The following is a 20,365-nucleotide window of genomic DNA, read 5'->3' on the forward strand; positions in this document are numbered from 1 at the left end:
TTAATGTTTAACGCAGTAAATGGTTTACAAAGCCTAAAATCAGAATCAGAATGACCTAAATAAAGGTGGTTAAATTATTTATATATGACATCTCTTCTATTTGTAGACATCCCTCATAACTATTGAGTTCAGGTGTTTCAGCCATCCCATTGCTAATGGGTGTATAAAATCAGTTATATCTTATTTACTGGATTTCAGCTTTGTGATAACAGTTTAAAAACCTTTGGTGTACAGCACAGAGCCTCAAACCCATTAAACACCTTTGAGACTAACTGAAATGTCGATTGCAAGTTTGGCGTCATTATTTAACATCTGTGTCTGACCTTGCAAATTCCTTTTTATCAAAACAGTGAAGGCTGTTATAATCTATAGAGGACAGGCTTGTTAAATACTGTAAATACAGTTAAATACTGTAGTTGAGGAAAATAAAAACATTGAAAAGTCTTAAACTGTAGTGTCAGAATTTGACCTAAAAGCAGATATCCATGGACCTTACATATACTGTGACCACAGTTCATACAGATGATGGAGGAGATTGACATACATGTGGCCCATCAATACAAATGGAGCATTGTTTGAATTCCACAGCCTGACTAAGTATTGTTGCTGACTACATGCATTTTATAATGCACATTTTTAGCACGATAATCTGCCATGTCACAAAGTTTGTTTGTTTGTTAGGGTTTTAACGTCCTGTTTTACACTTTGGTTACATTCATGACAAAAATGGTAGTTACTCGTTACACAAGATTCATCGGTTTACAAGTTCACCTCGCTTGCTTGTTTTTGGAATGTGGGAAGAAACCAGAGCTCCCAGAGGAAATCCACACAGACACAGGGAGAATGTGCAAACGCTACACAGAAAGGACCCGGACTGCCCCACCTGGGGATCGAACCCAGGACCTTCTTTCTGTGAGGTGACAGTGCTACCCACCGAGCCACCGTGCTGCCCGCCATGTCACAAAGCTCTTATTATTTCAGCCATTTAGTATAATCTAATTGCCTTTCCAGTCACCTGAGCACATGACCTTTAGAATGGAGTAGAAATGGATGCTTGTGCAGCAACATGATTGTGCAGCTAAGAAAATAAACTACATACGTCAACATGGATCAAAATTTCAAACAAATGTTTCCAACACCTTTTGGAATCCATACTACTAAGTATTAAGGCTGTTCTTATAGCAAATATGGTCAGACCCAGTATTTTTTAAATATTTGTATGTACATTTTAGCCATTTCCAACCTTATTATCACACGACATTATGCAGTAAAACATTGACTTATGCAGTAAAATTTAGGCTGCCAGTTTTTCCACATTTATCTTATAATGAACTGCAAAATAAACTGAGTAAAATAACTTCCTATTTAAAGTGGCCAGTGATGATGAAGAATTGTGTGACTTGTTATTTTTGTTTCTTTTTTTAATACTACTACACTGCAACAGATGTTGCATGCATTGTGGTTGCCAAACGGTTTTGCTATTAATACATTATTGAAAGCCACAAGAGGATTTATTCTTTAATTCAGTTCCAACTAAATTATTGTTATCAGCGTGCTGTAATTAAATGGATGACTTGAACTTAGTGGGAATATTTGCATAATGCCATTCAAGTGGATGTTTTATGGTGTGATCCTTGAATGCTGTGCTAGAAGATTAAATGAAGCATTAGTCATATGAAAAGCTTCAAGGGTTTGTCTCTTCTAGGGATCTTCCATTTAAGTTTCAAGTAAAAACAAAAAACACAATCACACTGGATGTCTATTAAAACGTTAGTGCACATGGCATAGCATCAGCATACTGTATGTGTGAACATACCACTGATGCAGAGGCACATATTGAGATTTTAGAAAGACATATGCTGCCATACATGGTTATTTCAGCAAGACAGTATTCTGCATGCACTACATCAGAGTGCTTGTGCTTTACCGGCCTGCCTGCAGTTCAAATCTGTCTCCTATTAAAATGTGTGAAATATGTAAAGTATGGTGATAGTAAAATAAGAGGAGAATTAGACATTATCAACCACAAACTGCTGAGCAGCCACCTGCAAAACTGCAGCAATTAGTGTCCTTGGTTCATAAATCCTTAAAAAGTGTCATTGACAACAGTAAACATACCTCTTTTAATGTTCTAAATGTGGGTTTTATGGGTTTATGGGTTGTGGTGGATTTAGCTTCACCTATAAACACGACACATAAAGCAGGAACACTCTTTTGACAGGGTGCCAATTTATCACAGGGCACCACACACACTCAAACATTCATTCACACACACACACAGATGGGTAATTTACTGTAAAACAGCCAATCCGCCTCTTTTATGTCTTGGCAGTAAAAAGGAGTCCCCAAAAGAAATTTACATGGAAACTAGAAGAACATTCAAATGACCATACAGAGAATTCAAACCAGTCGTCAGAATCAGTGTTATCGTTTGACATCCACTTATCCACTTAAGGGCAAGCCGTAGCCTAGTGGTTAAGGCTCTGGACTAGTAATCAGAAGGTTGCTGGTTCAAGCCCCACCACTGCCAGGTTGCTGCTGTTGGGCCCTTGAGCAAGGCCCTTAACCTTTAATTGCTCAGACTGTATACTGTAACAGTACTGTAAGTCGCTTTGGATAAATGCGTCTGCTAAATGCAGAAAATGTATTGTCTATGGTACCATGTCACTGTTTGCATTTTGAAGTATTGTTGGTCCTTCTTGTCTTTGGCATGAAAAACTTGATCTGATAACAGCACATCTTTCCACTGTCTTTTGATCCATCTGTGATAAGCTTAATAGGCATAGAACTGATGTATCCTTTCTCTTTATATAAAAGATTGCATTTCTTGGTGTAGTAGTGGACTGTGTTATGTGACAACAATTTTGCAAAGTACTTCTGAGCCCATGTGACTGCTGTCATGGAATGCTGTCTAAGGGCTTAAGGGTCAAACACAGTGGTTTTTGGCCTTGCTCTACAGAGACTTACATTTCTCCAGATACCCTGTTTCCTTTTCACAATTTTGTGTAAGGTAAATAATGAAAGAAAAAAGGTTTGGCACAAAGTTTGGCACAAAAGGTGAGCCATGATCCATCACTGCTTGCAAAGGCTGAGTTTGTGGTGGAGCCTTCTTTTGAACTTAATCATGATTCCCCTCCCTGTTAGCAATTCACCTGCTTATTGTGAAATGTTTAAAAACATGTATAGCTAATTAATTATTTTTCAACTCAGATCTCTAAATTAAATATATTTAAGGTGGGTTGTAATTCACAATGTATTCCTTCACAATAACACAAACAGAATCTGCTCTCCTCAATAAAGATCAGCTTGAAGATCAACATGACAAATACAGTTTAGAGAAACCTCAGAGAGGCATTGTAGAGATGGGCTACTGATGGGCTTATCTTTATGTTCTTTATGTCCTGGAAATTTTAATAAGGGTTTACATTCATTTTACAGACAAACAACAACAACTGTGTTTAATAAAGGTACAATTACTTGTTTTATAATTTTTATACTGTACATTTGCTGAATTATATGAATTCAGCTAACTATGTAAATACCACTAATTAAAGTAAATATTGATAAAATTATATAAGTATTTACCTTTAAAATGTAATGTGTGAGTTCAACAAATGAAATGTGTTTGCTGTATTTTTATACACCAGAAACATTACCATTTTCAGTTGCCACACCTGTACTTCTCTCAGTCCTAAATTATGGTCCCCCTGAGATAAATTCACACTGTACAAATGTTGTAATAATGTTTCTAATCATTCCACCCTATTTTATACCTTGACGATGTGAACAGCTCTCATATCAAACAGCTGTTGGAGGAGAAATTTCATAGAGCTCTTGACGTCTTGAAGCAAAATGGCATTTAATAGGCTATTATCAGCAGTGCAGCCATGTTGCTGGTTAATCTTTACCTATGACAATCAAGCTGTAAAGGCAGGTTAAGTGCCAGTAACTTCGAATGATTACTGTCCGAACAAATAAAAAAATCGAATGCTGAGACATCTGGGTTCATTGCAGTTGCTTGTCAGTTAAAAGAACTCTTAAGACGTAGTCTGCAGATGGCAAATGGTCACAAGTGACGTCTCACAAATCCAAAATGCATTTTTTTTTATCAGCAGCTTTTGCTTCTATTGCTAAACATTAGCTTTTCCTGATTGATGGTTTGCTTCTCTTGGATGGCCAACTATGACTTGCAAAAATACTTAAAAAAGTAAATATACCATAAGTAGCTTTTATATAAAGGATTTGTGTCCTTTACAAAAAAAACAAGGATTTGGTCAGGGGTGTCCAAACATTTGCACTTCTAATACTATGAGATGGCTGAATGATATGTTATCAAATTATACAGTACATTAATCAATATACACAGATCCCAGTGTTTTCATTTCATTTTTCATAAGAAATGCTGGACATTAAAACTTTTTAGCAGCTGAATAATAAGTGATATCTTTTAGTGATCTTTAATCTTTTAATCAGCATTTTGGTGTGGCTGATACAGCACCACAATCATGGTAATCTAGATTTAATCCACGCTTTTGGCCAAGTTCTTCAGGGCATGTTTTTACGGTGTCTACATTTCCACCAGGCATTCTGGTTTCCTCCACCTCCATACACATGCAGAAGGTGGAATAGCCACTATAAATTGGCTCTAAAAGGATTTAACCCCTTTAACCTTTTTTTCTATTTTATTAATGCATTTTCTTCCAATTTTTCTCTTCCACTGCTGGGGATCCCTGATTGCAGTCGAGGTGGGTATATTGCATTCTGCACAGGTGCCTCTCTATCTGCTAATCAGGGTCCTTACACAGTATTTGAAGACCCCGCCCACATAGTCCGGTCATCCCGCCGTAGCAGAAGCGTGTCTGCTGCAGGCACTGCCAATTATACCTGCTAGATGGCGCCCAGCCGACCAGTGGCAATCTTGAGTTTTGAACCAAGGAGTTCAGAATCTCAGCACTGGTGTGCTAGCAGAATATCCCACTGCGCCACCAACCCCTTAAACCTTTAATATTATATTAATATATTGCTGTAAATACATTTGTAACTTTTCTAATTAGTCAGAAAATGAAGTGAAATCAAAAGTAGATATAAATTAATAATTCATGTCCATTGTTGCTTTTTGCAATATTCATGTTGCAGAATTTGGGGTACATTTCTTAAGCATAGTGACGGACGAAATAAAAAACAATTACTATGACTAGATACCCAAACCCTTTTCACTCTGTGCTTTTAACTATAAAGCAGCTTCTTTGTTTAGATTCCTCACCCATATTTAATGTGGAATTTCTTTGCGTATGATTCATTTAGTGAATTCCATATTGTTCAAAACCCTAGACCCTCATGGCACCAATTCTTAAGTAAAATATTTTTTTAAATATTTTTTTATTTACTTTTTCATGTGCTTCACTTTATATTACCAGTTAATCAAAACTGAACAATTTTAGCCAGATTTTATTAAAATGGAATCTGTTATTAATGATTAATATGTTTGTTCGGTTATCAGATTAAAGATTTCAGGTAACTCTCAGATATAAGCCTGACTATAAACATGGCTTTAGAGAATGCTATCTTCTCTTAGATCGACTATAGTTGTTCTGCTATGGTCACAATTGGACTAGAAGGGGGTGGGGGTTCAGGCCATTTCTTGGCATCTTTTATACATCTGTGTGCTAACACAAAAGGAAAACTTGGCTTGTGTCTTTGAAGATGCCCTCTGGTTAACCCAAAAGGAAATGAAGTTATCCTCCTTTAAACATCCTCTACTCTCATCTCTTAACTCTGCTCTGGCTCTCATTCCCTCCCGCTGCTCCTGCATTCCCTCTTTTCATCCCTTTCTCCCCTCCCTGGGAAAGATGGACGGTGTTTTCCTTCATCTATACTCAGCTTAGACACACTCAGCAGCCCAGTGTTTTCTCTGCATAGCAACAGCTTGCAGTAAGTCCATTACCCTGGCACAGTTGGCCATATTGACTCTGGTCTGCAGAGAAGGGGTGCAAACACACTCCTTAGGCAAGAGATTAGCGCCTGTGACTGATCCCTAAATGAGTGTGGGTAAAGACTTGAAAATTCATTTAAGGGGCATTAAGAGTTTCTGTATTTGCTGGGTCAGTGATCTTAACTGTTGCTGACTTGAGGAACGTTTAAAGATTTAGGTAACAGTTTGGGTTAAGAGCCCATGTCTTTCTTGATCGTTCTCTGTGTCTAATGTTAACTGATTACTTATTTTTTTAGTCTGTGATGCTTCCAGACTGAAAACATTCTAAAAAAGGATTTTGGACCCTCCAGCTCTGAAATATAATTTTTTATTTATTAATATTCACAAACCACTTTATCAAGATCAGGATTAAGGTGGGTCTAGCACACCAAGAAAGCACACTGGCTGCAAGGTGTGAAACCACATACTAGCTTTTTTATTTGACTCCCTTTAGTATAACTGCCATGTCTAGCATTACATGCAATACTGTTAATCACTTCTGTTAATCAATAATCTCTTGTATCACTGAATGCTCATAACTATATGATTTGGTTTGTCTATACTTTAACATTCCCTAATTTCCTCTGTATATGGGTGTGGAGTTATCATCAGATTTTATGAATGGGTCTGCCATTATGACCAAACAATTATAAGGTGAGCATGTGGCATGCGAGGAGTTATCAGATAATCTACAGTGGCTCTCATTCTCCATCTGTGCTTTCTTCAATCCAACAAGTTACACAAGGCTGTTACTACTCAAACACGAAGATGTCTGCCGAATGCCACCACAGTCTTAAGGAAATGATGGCAGCATGTCATAAATTAAATCTTTTGTAGCATTATTTCTACATATGAAGGAAATTTAGGTTTAATTTAGATTTGTACCAGTTTTACGTCACTGTCCTGCTATTGAGAAGATAGCCAATGACTTGAGGCTGGCTTGTAAGATCACACATTAAAAAATACTACAGAGAACTTGCTCTTTCGTTTTGGAAGTATATGTGAAAACCGGGTTGGCTATAGATCCTAGAGGTAGTGGGCGAGCACCAGCCACGAAAATACCAACAAAATTAAATTCACAATTCTTGAAGTAGTCTAAACAAACTCTGTATGTTGTGGGCTTTATAAAGCTGGTATTTAGTGAATGAATTTTATTTAGAAACCTCATCAGTATTAAAAGCCAATGTGGAAAGATGTTTGACAATGTAAGAACCAAAGTAAAAAAAGGAATTGCCAGAATTAAACATTATTGAACCGTATCAAATGGTCCTTAAAGAACTGAAAGATTTTCTTAAGAATTGGGGCAATGGGTGCCCAGGTGGCGCTGCTGGATATTCCGCTAGCACACCAGCGCTGAGATTCTGAACTTCTTGGTTTAAAACTCAGTGTTGCCACCGGTCGGCTGGGCGCCATCTAGCGGGCATAATTGACAGTGCACATTTCTGCTAGGGTGGGATGACCAGACTATGTGGGTGGAGTGAGAGGTGCCTGTGCAGAGTGCATAGGTGAAAAAGGGTTCCGCAAAGGGCTGCACATGGGTCAGAGGAGGCGTGAGCAGCAATATACCCACCTCGACTGCAATCAGGGATCCCTCAGCAGTTGAAGACAGATTGACTACACTAAATTGGGTGAAAATGCATAAATAAAATTAAAAAAAAAAAGAATTGGGGCAATGGTAGTTCTGCGGTAAAGGTACTGGACTAGTAATCGAAAGGTTGCAGGCTCAAGCCCTACCACCACCAAGTTGCCGCTGGTGGGCCCTTGAGCAAGGCCCTTAACTCTTAGTTGCTCAAACTGTATCAGTCATAATTGTAAGTCGCTTTGGATAAAAGCATCTGATAAATGCTGCAAAAAAAAATTTCTTCTACAGTGACTGGCCATGTTTGTCTTAACCAAGAAACCTTGTTATTAATTATTGTAAAAAGAAAAAAATCTTTGTGCCACTCAGGTGGCGTGGCGGTAAAATACACTAGCCCACCAGAGCTGGGATTTTGAATATATCCTATTGAATCTCAGATCTACCATCCAGCTGGGCGGGGCGACTATATGAACAACGAATAACATTTGACTGTTGTTCATCCAGGGAAGGGAGCCGGATAGGGACCTTATAACTGATGCAATTACAACCTCTGCTGGCTGATTGATGGCATCTGCACATCCATGAATAGAGGAAAAATGCTGATCAGGGTGTGGCTCTTCATGCACAAGGCTGATCGCATATGAACTCACCTCGTGCAGGTGAATAGATGCAGTCGGCTACTGTACACGTGTCGGAGGGGGCGTGTGTCAGTTCGCTCTCCTCAATCAGGGCGGGGGTCAGCACCGGTAGAGAGGAAGCATAAAAATTGGGAGAAAAAGGGAGAAAATGCATTAAAAAAATAAATCTTTGTCTTTTTATTATAAAATGAATTACCAAACACAACATTGAAAAATCAGGCATTTTTTATTTAATCCATTGTTTGTTCAATTTACTGAAAATCCACAGTCTCCTATTTCTTGTCATTCTTTTTTGTTAAGTTGTCTCCTACTAAGTTGTTTTTCATTTAGCCTTCATTAAAAACTCATGCTGGCAGTGGAGACAGGGGACAGCAGGAATTGTTCTTTGAAAGTAGGTATCGACTAATGGTTACTTACCCAGACATCACCCACAATTCTATACTAGTGACCCGTGAGTAAGTTCTTCAGCTAAATCCTTTTGGTCCATGACTCTCAGTATGTTACCGTGACTTGCTTTGGTTTCTGTGCCCCATGTGTCTGTCAGCACTTAAAGAGACTATAAACCTTACAAGAACCCAAAACTTTCAAAACAAGCTTGGATTCTGGTCTGAAACGTGACACCATGATGTTGAGTAGCATCTAGCAACCTGAACGCAAGCTGAAAAGTCATGCTTTTTGAATGGTATTATTTCTGTTGGCAATGTTGATCATTGGGAAATATTCTTGGGTTTAAAACCTCATTTATAGACGTTTTGATGGCATCAGAATGACCATTTTGTTGGATGTTTCTTTTTCCTATTTACAGGAGGCCATGGCTAGTCAAGTGCGGCTTCACCCAGACACCGCTTTGCTCCAGTCGCACCGCTCTACCTCCAGCTTCTCCGAAAATTCACTGGCTCTTTTAAAAACAGAAGAAGGAACAGTGGAAACCTTGGATCTGGTGGACAGTAAATCACGGCTGGACAGCACCGATAGAGGACTTCCAGGACTGTACTTGTCCTGCTTTGACATGCTGTTCACTGAAGATGCCACCTGGTTGGTAAGGGTGACAGACTCTTCCACATCAGTCACTAGTGGACCTCGTCCAGAATCGTGTGCAGAACCAGAACAGTGCCCCGTGATTGACAGCCCTGGATTAGGCAGTGCACCACTGTCCCCTGGGCTGGAGGAGCAGGTGGAGGAAAGATCTTTGGAGCAAGTGCAGAGCCTTGTGGTGGGAGAAGTGCTGAAGGACATTGAGACAGCGTGCAAACTTCTAAACATCACACCAGGTTAGATGCATCTTTGTATGGATTGGTTTTTACTTGTCTAGTTATTATAGTTGCATAAAAGTAGTTGTACACAAACAATTGTGTTTGTTTGGGTGAGAGTAAATAAGATCAATGTAAGGTGGATAGAAACAGTCAAGACTTTTTACTTCAATTTTAAATCCTGGATGATTTCTCAGTTTTGCATTTCTCATTCTACAAAATATCCAAGCTCCAATTATTCACCTGTTTACTTTTGTTTGGTTTGTTTGCTTCTAAATAGAGTTTAAACACTTTTAGCTAATTTTTCAGAAGCATATGTTTATTATTTAAGTCACATTTTTAAAGTAGTATACAATTAATATACTTAATTGCTGAATAAACAGTTGTTGGTAACACATAAGGCTACATGTTACCGATATAAACATATATAATGGCTTACTTTAATGATGGCATTTGTCATACATTATATGTTTATGTCAAATTTACATCAAATTTACATCAACATCAAATGTACAACATTACATTTACAACATCAAATTTATAACATTTAATTGACAACATTAAATTTACATCAAATTTACAACATTCAGACATATTTTTTGTAAAGTGTCAAGATAATTGACAGTTAAGAGTGTCCCTCAAAAATCTAAAACATGTATTAAAATCACATAAAATAATTATCTTTTATAAACAAGCTTTGTATCATAAGTAAGTTTTTTATCTTTATTTTATTATTTTTAATACACATCTAACAACAGTCATTAGACTCACTGTCATAAAGTGTCACAACACAGCCTTTTCAACAATCTACATCTCTTAAACTGTAAGTCTGTAAATTTAAACTTAACAAAAAAAGGTCAACCTTTATGACAGCTTATAACTAAGCCTTTATAAATGTTTGTGTAGGTTTATAACAGTTGACATAAGGGGCTCATGTAGGTCTCATATAGCCCTACAAATATTACCCGAAAGTGAAGTGTTACCCATTGACTGACCTACCACTGATGTTTTGGAAACAGGATTGATGGTAACAGGGTTGCCCATGTAAATAATGTCAAATGGGTCCAAGTGGTACAGGGTGTTTGTGACACACAGCTCTGGGTCCTAGGTGAATTGGTAATTCTAAATTAGGTGTGTGAGTGAATAAGTTGTTACTTTTGTGATGCCTTGCAATGGGCTAGTGCCCTAGTCATTAATGCTTTAAACTGAACTTTGGACCCAGCATGATCGTGATCAAGATTAAGCACTAACTGAAAATTAATGAATGTGCATTCAGAGCTGTAACATTTTTTTTTTATTTGATTGAAATGTATTCCTTGATCAGAAACTGTATTCTTTAAAATAGAAAATAGAAAAAATGAGCAATGAAAATTGTTTAAAACAATATTTTTTGATAATATAATTGGATATATAATTGGAAATTAATTCACCTTTACCATCTAGGCTATATTTACTAAACTGCTGTCAAAAAGAGTAATTATTATATAATTACTTTTGCAATATGACCCCAAAACAAATTGAAAGTCTGAAAATTCTTGGACGTAGAGTGTTTCTAATGTCAAATGCGTTTTTACAAACCAGGATCTTCTTAATCCTCCTTCTTACGTTTTACCAAATGACCTAAGAACTTTGTTGGAGGAGCTTTGCTTCAGGACTTTTTGTGTTTACCTAGCAGTAGATATGTAAACTATCCAACCAAGCCCGTTCCCCACACAGGTGAGGAACGTTGCCTAAAAGAGTAACATCAACATCCCTGTCCCCCATACGGATTATGATACTGTACTCTCTAACGTTAAAGTTGCTGAGCCAAAGAAAGACACTTTTTTATGTTTGTATAGCTCAAAATTTTCTAATCTACCTAAATAATTATGACAATTTCTATTGAGTTTGTCACATCCTCTATGTATTTTACTGATGAGTCTTCTAACTGACATTAGTCAAGCCAAAATTTACCTCTAGAAAGTAACTGCACTACACCTCCTTGAGTAAACACTCATTCCCTCATTCACACTTTTGCCTCTTACCTTCCTTCTGTGATAATCACAAAGGTTAATCAAAACATACAAAGCTCTATCCAAACATGGCTAATCTAGGTGTTATGGAATTGACTGCTGTCTTAAAGCTGAACTGGCATAGCTGTTATAGAAATAACAGAAATGAGTCATGCTTATCTCGGATCTTTTAGACCCGGTGGAATGGAGCTGTGGGAATGTACAGAAATGGCTGTTATGGACCGAGCATTTGTACCGACTGCCTCAGGTGGGCAAAGCATTTCAAGACCTGGATGGAAAAGACATGTGTGCCATGACTGAGGAGGACTTCCGGCAGCGCTCACCACAGTGTGGGGACACGCTGCATGCTCATCTGGATATATGGAAATCAGGTACAAATCTATGTGCAAAAATATGTTCTATAATAATATGGTATAACAATACAACATAATATCAAAAGTTTTAGGCACATTTACTTTAATCATTAAATTTACTTTATTTAATTATCACAGTAGATTGGCTGTAATCACAAAAAACATTTACATTTTCTGCATTTATCAGATGCTCTTATCCAGAGCGACTTACAGAAGTGCTTCCACCATAAACATTTCCCTACTCTAGTTTAAGTAGACAACAGTCCAAGGATACAAATCCGCTTTTTGTATTTGTTTTTTTTTTATTTAATGCTATAGAATGTTAGTAAGTGCATGTTATTGCTCAGACTACGTGCTTAGTAAAACCTGGGTCTTTACTCTTCTTTTGAAGTTAGTGAGAGACTCAAAAGAGATGTACAAACAGACAGCGGAAGTTTGTTCCACTATCAGGGTGCCAGTACAGAAAACAGCCTTGATGCATGTCTTCCTTGAAAATGGCATGGTACAGACCAGGATTTTATGAGTTCTCTAAAATAGCTTGGGGCTGGTCCTTTTTTTGGCTTTGTAGGCGAACACTGGAGGGGGGCATAACCTACCCCCCTATATTCAGATATGCTTGAAATGTTTCACTAATACACTGATTTAAAAACATGTTCCACTTTGTATCTTTAGGTAATGTTAGGATATGCCAGCTGTTAGTATTGCAGGAATTTTTTAGAACGGCAGGACCACCCACACACACCATACCTCGTAGATTTGGTCCCCCAAGGTTAAATTCATAGTTGCTATATATAATACATAACACTTGGAGCCACAATGAAGCATTTGCTGTTTATATTGGGAAATCACAAGTTTTACTCTTTACCATGCAGTAGTCCTTTATGAAAAAGCATAGTTGGTCTTGAAAAAAATATAAATAGGACATGTTTAGCTGCCCCTCAACTTCACATTGTTACAGTTTAATTGTTACAAGTTCCTGTCACATATAACTGTCATAAATGATAGGAAGATTCAGCTAGTAGGTAAATATTAGAACCAATTAAAATCATATTAAAGAATGTAGAAACATTGAATTACACAGGTGTCACGATGTGCAACTGGTAGAGTGAGTACTGAACAGCAACGTAGCTTCTTTCTTAGCCCTCACCACTGTCTGTTGGGAGTTTTGCATGTTCTACCTATGCCTGTATGGGTTTATGTCCCAAAACAGGCAGATGGTGGATAGGCTGCTCTAAATTACCCCTAGCTCAGTGAGCACGTGAGTGAATAAGTGAGTAAGTAAGTGAATGTTTGATTGTGTTTTGCCCTTAAATAAGTTGTCTTCCTGTGCAGGGTATATTCCTGCCTTCCTCTTTTCAGACCCACATCAACCCTGAGCTGGATAACTAAATAATGTTTAGTGAAATTAATTGAATAAATAAATGGGTTAATGAAACACTTCTCTTAATGCACACACATTTTCTCAAGCATATGTTCAAATGTAACTTTTAGTAATATATAATATCTTTGTGTGTCCAGCTGCCTGTATGAAAGAGCGATGGTCAATAGGAGAGAGCAGAATCACTGGTAAGTCACAACCTCATAGTTGGAAGCTGACTCATAAAAAAGCCTACAAATTTTAAAAGGACACAAAGATAATCCGCTAGCACACCAGCGCTGAGATTCTGAACTCCACCGGTCGGCTGGGTGCCATCTAGTGGGCATAATTGGTAGTGCCTGCAACAGATACTAATTGGCCACTGTATCTGCAGGGTGGGGGCCGGACTATGTGTGGGTGGGTGGTTCTTCATACGATTGATATGATTGGCGAAAGAGACACCTGTGCAGAGTGCATGGGTGAGAAGAGGAGGGCTGTGCACGTGTCGGAAAAGGCGTGTACAGCGACGTGCTCTCCTCGGATGCAATCTGGTATCCCTCAGCAGAGGAAGACAAATTGAGTGCGCTAAATCAGGAGGAAAGTGGGGAGAAAATGCATACAGATGACACACAAGTCATACGGTTTTTATTGGGTGCTTATTGGGTAAAATCTAACACTTTTGGATCAATTGCTAATGATTGTGATATAAATGCATGTGTGTTGTTTTTCTGCAGAGGGACAGGAATTGTGGTCAGAAGCAGACTCCTCTTGCTCCGGTCAGCCTATACATTTGTGGCAGTTTCTTAGAGAGCTCCTGCTCAAGCCACACAGCTACGGACGCTGCATCCGCTGGCTTAATAAGGAGAAAGGTATGATATTTAATAGAAAGAATTCAACCCCTAATTCTGGCTAATTCTGAATCCTTGTGTTTCCAGTTGACATAGTGTGAATAATGTTTTTTTCCCACAGGTATTTTTAAAATCGAAGATTCTGCTCACGTAGCGCGTCTCTGGGGTCTGAGGAAGAACCGACCAGCCATGAACTATGACAAGCTTAGCCGCTCCATCCGGCAGTACTACAAGAAAGGCATCATTCGCAAGCCTGACGTGTCTCAGAGACTGGTCTATCAGTTTGTCCATCCAGTATGAGTTAAGCAATCACACCAGCAGATACAGGGGTACAGGCTGGCAACATCTATGCACTGACAAACTACGAAGCATACAGTTTTTGTGCTTTTCTAAACATTTGTTATGGAGTCTAAGAAATAACTGTTTCATGAACTTATTTCAATCATTTCATATTCACATTATTTCTACCTGTCATTTTAAGGAAATTGACCCAGATGTCATCTTTAAATGAAGATATTCTGGGAAAATTCTCATATTTCATTAGATTGTTTTAGCTTTAACGGTTGTATAGTAGATGTGAAATAATGTTGCAAAATGTTTGTTAACTCCTTTGAATTACAGTTAAAGTTAAAAGTTTACACTCACCTTACATCAACAATGCTGTATGGGATGGCAATTTTTTGGCTTTCAATTTCTTCTAAAAGTGTTGACTTTTTGTCACTGAATGAATAAAACACATACTGTATTTCTTCATCTAAAAAACTGTACCAATTTGGCGTTCAGGTGGCACAGCGGTAAAACACGCAAGCACACCAGAGCTGACATCTCGAACTCGTAAGTTCAAATCTCAGATCTGCTATCAGACCTACATGGACCTACATCGTCTGTTGGCTTGGATGCTGGAGGGGATTCCTCGTAACTGATGTAATTACGATCTCTGCTGGCTGAACGATGCCTTCTCAGAGGTGGGGGATAATGGGGATCAGTGCGTGACTCTCCATGCACGAGTCCCATATGAACTCACCTTGTGCAGGTAAAAAGATGAAGTTGGCTACTGCGTGTTAGTCACAAATCTCCTCAGAAGTAGAAGTCAGCAGCAGTAGAGGTGACAACTAGATTGGGATAAAAAAATGCACAAAAAAATTACTAATTTGTAATTGTATTAATAAGTTTGTAGTAGATTTTCTGTAATGCCCTATTACTGTAGATTTGCACTATTTTTGTCAAAATCTTCAATAAAATTAAGAAAGAACGTATCATTCAGTCACATAAATAACACAGTTGGAGAAATAAGTGAAATTCCGAGACTGCCATTACATATAAAACAGTGAAATACATAACTGTCTGAAGTAATAACACAGCTGTACTTCATCTGATTTTTAAACTCATCGATTAATCATCGACAGACCAGGCTTCACAAAGTATGTCAGGTAGTAACAGCTTAGACTTCCACACAATAGTGAGAAAAAAGCACCCAGATGGTGCAGCGGGATATTCCGCTAGCACACCAGCACCGAGATTCTGAACTTCTCGGTTCGAAACTCGGTGTTGCCACCGGTCGGCTGGGTGCCATCTAGCGGGCATAATTGGCAGTGCCTGCAGCAGACACGTTTCTGCTAGGGTGGGATTACCGGACTATGTGGGTGGGGTCTTCAAAAGCTGTGTAAGGACCCTGATTAGCGGTTAGAGGTGCCTGTGCGGAGTGCATGGGTAAAAAAGGGTTCCACATGAGGGTCAGAGGAGGTGTGAGCAGCAATATACCCACCTCGACTGCAATCGGGGATCACCAGCAGCGGAAGGCAAATTGACTACACTAAATTGGGAGAAAATGTGAGAAAATGCATAAATAAAATAGAAAAAAATAGTGAGAAAAAAATTGACCGTTACCAGCATATCTTTTATTAAAGCTTCAGACAATCAATCATTATTTGTAACTCTTATAAAATATGATATACTTACAAATACATTGATCTCTTAATTATTGTAAACTATGAAGCCTTAAACAACGAGACACCCTCCACCATGCTTTACGGTTTGCATAGATTGCGTTTTTGCATTTTGTATTTTTATGGCCTACTGAGCATTTTGTGATCTGCATTTTCTAGTAAGCTTCAGACTACCTGTTTTATTGCAAAGTATAATACATTTTAATGCTTTGATCCATTAATAATTATAATCTAGGGAGCCCTAAACCATTAGGTTCACTCCACCATGCTTGACAGTTGGAATGGCCTTTCGGTGTTGGTTTTGCAGTGCCTCTAAACATAGTATTACATATTTAGTATTGTGAATTTTGCTAAAAATAAAAAAAGTTAGAGCATTGTCCCAGAAACATTGTAGTTTAACTGCATGGTTTTATTCAAGTCAGAGATGCTCTGTTTGTCTCTATGGTGGTGTTTTATTATTATTATTATTCTTGTCTTGACTTTATTTCTGCAGCTCTTTGTGCTTTACACATTTACAAATTGTGTTTATTTATTAATATGTTTTAGATAAGGACCACATTTTATGAGTAATTCATGCAAAATCCAGGTAATCCCAAAGGGTTAACAAGCTTTTTTATTATTATTTAAATTATCTGGTTATTTGCATGGTCTGCCTGTCTCAGTCTCTTTTTTTACTAAGCACTTGACTTGACAAAACCAAATCCATCGCTTCCAGCAAATAAAATAAAGCCATAGTAATAATTTAGGATTAGATATGTCATACTAATGAATGCAATTATATCAAATTGATATGAAACCTGGTTGTACACAGCAATCTTACAGTTTCATCTCTGTTTACTCTGCCATTAGTTTGTACACCGATGTTCAAACATGCTCTTTTCAAAAGGCTTTTACAGAGTCATGTGAAGGCTTGTTGTGTGTGTTGAGTCAACCTCCATTGCCTGTCAGCTGACAGCTGCCCAGCTCAGGCATATGGTTGGGCTTAGACAAGGTTTTATTTCTAAGAGCTTTAATGAATGATTGTCTCTCTCAGTCACAATGTTATCTCTTTTTAGATAGCAAAAAAATGGGCTAACAACACTATGGGCAACTATGGACTATTGTTATTAATGATATGTTTTGCATCATGTAAACTTGTTATGATTTATGTTCCTTCATGGTTATGAGGAAGACATTTCTTCTTGTTCAGAACTTGACTTTTAGTAACAAACTCTTGCCTATTTGTGGAGGTTTTCTTTTCTGTGTCCTTACACTTTCCAAGGATAGTCGCAATGTCTGCCATTGTTAATAACATTTTGAAGTTGTTTTTGAACTATAATAAAACTTTCAGTCACTAAAAGTTTAACAATTAGTGGTGATTTTTTATTTGGTTCAAGTTTTAAATTTTTCACATTAGCTCATCATTTACAGTGCATCTGGAAAGTATACGCAATACCCCATGATGGCAAAGTGAAAAAAGTTTGTTTGAAATGTGTTTAAATGTATTAAAAATAAAACACAAAAATATAACATGTACAGAAGTATTCACAGCCTTTGCCATGACACTCAAAATTGAGCTCAGGTGCATCCTGTTTCCACTGATCATCCTTCAGATGTTTTCTACAACTTGATTGGAGTTCACCTGTGGTAAATTCAGCTGACTGGACATGATTTGGAAAGGCACACACCTGTTTATATAAGGTCCCATAGTAGACAGTGCATATCAGAGCACAAACCAAGCCATGAAGTCCGAGGAATTGTCTGTAGACCTCCGAGACAGGATTGTATCGAGGCACAGATCTTGGGAAGGGTACAGAAAAATTTCTGCAGCATTGAAGGTCCCAATGAGCACAAATGGAAGACGTTTGGAACCACCAGGACTCTTCCTAGAGCTGGCAGGCTGGCCAAACCGAGCGATCGTGGAAGACGGGGCTTGGCAAGGAAGGTGAGCAGGAACCCGAGGGTCACTCTGACAGAGCTCCAGCATATCCTTGTGGAGATGGGAGAACCATTAGAAGATCAACCATCCAGGCAGCACTTCACAAATCACACCTTTATGGTAGAGTGGCCAAACGGAAGCCACTCCTTAGTAAAAGGCACTTGGAGTTTCCCAAAAGGCACCTGAAGGACTCTCTAACCATGAGAAACAAGATTGAAACAGTAAATTAAACTTTTTGGCCTGAATACCAAGCGTCACATCTGGAGGAAACCAGGCACCGCTCATCACCTGGCTAATGCCATCTCTACAGTGAAGCATGGCGGTGGCAGCATCATGATGTGGGGATGTTTTCCAGCAGCGGGACCGGGGCGACTAGTCCTGATAGAGGGAAAGATGAATGCAGCTAAGTACACCGGAATCCTTGATGATAACCTGCTCCAGAGCGTTCTGGACCTCAGACTGGTGTGAAGGTTTACCTTCCAATATGACAATGACCTGAAGCACACAGCCAAGAGAACAAAGAAGTGGCTTCGGGACAACTCTGTGAAAGTCCTTGAGTGGCCCAGCCAGAGCCCAGACTTGAACCTGATTGAACATCTCTGGAGATATCTGAAAAACGCTCCCCATCCAACCTGATGGAGCTTAAGAGGTTCTACAAAGAAAAATGGGAGAAACTGCCAAAAAATAGATGTGCCAAGCTTGTAGCATCATACTCAAAAAGACCTGAGGCTATAATTGCTGGCAAAGGGGCTTCAACAAAGTATTGAGCAAAGGCTGTGAATACTTATGTACATGTTATATTGTTGTGTTTTATTTTTAATACATTTGCAAAAATGTCAAACAAACTTTTTCACGTTGTCATCATGGGGTACTGTGTGTGTGTGTAGAATTTTAGAGGAAAAATGAATTGAATCCATTTTGGAATAAGGCTGTAACATAACAAAATGTGGAAAAAGTGAAGCGCTGTGAATACTTTCCAGATGCACTGTAATCATTTATATTTTTTGTGGTATTAGGAAGAAGGCAATGACATTAAAACATTCAGTTTTCAAAAATTATGTTGAAGGTAATAATTAACTAATAAACTTAGTTCGTAATGCTTTATTTTTATCTAAAAATGACACTAATCATGGAGCGAATATTTTACTGTTTGAACACCTTTCCGGAAAAGTAAGAACATTGGTAACTCTCCTAAACCTTTATTTAACTGACAAAAGTACAAAAGTGTTTTGGCTGATTAACTTAATCTTGACTGTACAGGGTGTCTTAAATTAATTATTATAATCCATATAATATGAAACAGTTTTGGCAGGCGATGATTTAATTTTAAACACAGGCTATGGGGGAAGGTGTTCCATCATGAATAAACTGTAAACTGGATGACTAAAAACCGCTGTGGATGTAGCAACAGCAACTGCCTGTTCTGGCCTCATTCAGCAATAACCCGCAAAGTAACCGTCATCATCTGTCTCCAGCATGTGGGTTGGCCCTGTCCCAATTCAGCAATTCCTTTTGTCTACTTAAAATTCATTTTGTCTACTCATAAATGCCACCCTTACAAAATTCAGATGCTGCAACATTTGACCGAGGATGACCGTCAGATAGAATTTGCAGAATGGGTGACACAGCAACTGCAGAGAAACCCTCACTTTCGCTATCAGGTGCTGTTCAGTGATTAAGCAAATTTGTTTATGTAAATGGTGAGGTCAACAAACAGAACCACAAATACTGGTTGGACACAATCCCTCTCTGAACTAGCCCGTGGTGTGGTGTATGGGGTACAAAAATTGTGTGACCTTTCTTCATTGACGAAATAGTACAGGCAGACCTTACGCAAGGTTGTTAGATCTAGGTTGTTAGGTTGTAAGTCTTGCTTTTTTCTCAAATAATGGAACATCAGTTTTTTGAACATTTATTTAACTGACAAAAGTACAAAGAAATGACTTTTGATGTTTTGCCTGACCAACTTGATTGGATTTTGTAATTTTGGCACATAATGAGGAGATGAATGAGAAGATGAAGAGAAGATAACGACCACAGACTGTTAAGTAGGTGAAATCTTGATCAAGCAAAAAAGCAAAACTGCAACAATAAGTTTCCTCAGTTCCCAAATGATTAACATTTGTGATTAACTGGAAAGGTGATGTAACACGGCATTACAATGTGTTTATGTTTTCAAAATACAGTTATGGTCGTCAGTGAAACAGTGGAAATCTTTTCTTTGTATTTTCGGCAGTTAAATGAAAGTAACAACGAGCGGCACGGTGGCTCAGTGGGTAGCACTGTCACCTCACAGCAAGAAGGTCTTGGGTTCGATCCCCAGGTGGGTGGTGTGGGTCCTTTCTGTGTGGAGTTTGCATGTTCTCACTATGTCTGTGTGGGTTTCTTCAGGGAGCTTCTGTTTCCTCCCACAGTCCAAAGACATACAATTGAGGGGAATTGGAGATAAAAGAAAATTGTCTATTACCAATAAACTGATGTAACTGCCATTTC

At 38.3% G+C, this 20,365-nt stretch overlaps 1 protein-coding gene across 1 annotated transcript; it reads left to right on the top strand.

The window, feature by feature from the left end:
- The first annotated feature begins 8,999 nt into the window (after positions 1 to 8,999).
- LOC134316329 (SAM pointed domain-containing Ets transcription factor) lies at positions 9,000 to 14,308 on the top strand. Its single transcript, XM_062996688.1, has 5 exons — positions 9,000 to 9,459; positions 11,624 to 11,821; positions 13,322 to 13,369; positions 13,895 to 14,029; positions 14,130 to 14,308. Exons 1-5 carry the CDS (start codon positions 9,000 to 9,002, stop codon positions 14,306 to 14,308), a joined length of 1,020 nt encoding a protein of 339 aa, XP_062852758.1.
- The last annotated feature ends 6,057 nt before the right edge of the window (positions 14,309 to 20,365 follow it).

The sequence above is a fragment of the Trichomycterus rosablanca genome, chromosome 6 (assembly GCF_030014385.1).
Source record: "Trichomycterus rosablanca isolate fTriRos1 chromosome 6, fTriRos1.hap1, whole genome shotgun sequence".
NCBI lineage: Eukaryota > Metazoa > Chordata > Actinopteri > Siluriformes > Trichomycteridae > Trichomycterus > Trichomycterus rosablanca.

Coding starts and splice junctions, on each gene's coding strand:
- LOC134316329 (XM_062996688.1), top strand. CDS start 9,000: ATGGCTAGTCAAGTGCGGCTTCACCCAGACACCGCTTTGCTCCAGTCG. Junction 9,460..11,623: donor ACTTCTAAACATCACACCAG/GTTAGATGCATC, acceptor CGGATCTTTTAG/ACCCGGTGGAATGGAGCTGT. Junction 11,822..13,321: donor TCTGGATATATGGAAATCAG/GTACAAATCTAT, acceptor TTGTGTGTCCAG/CTGCCTGTATGAAAGAGCGA.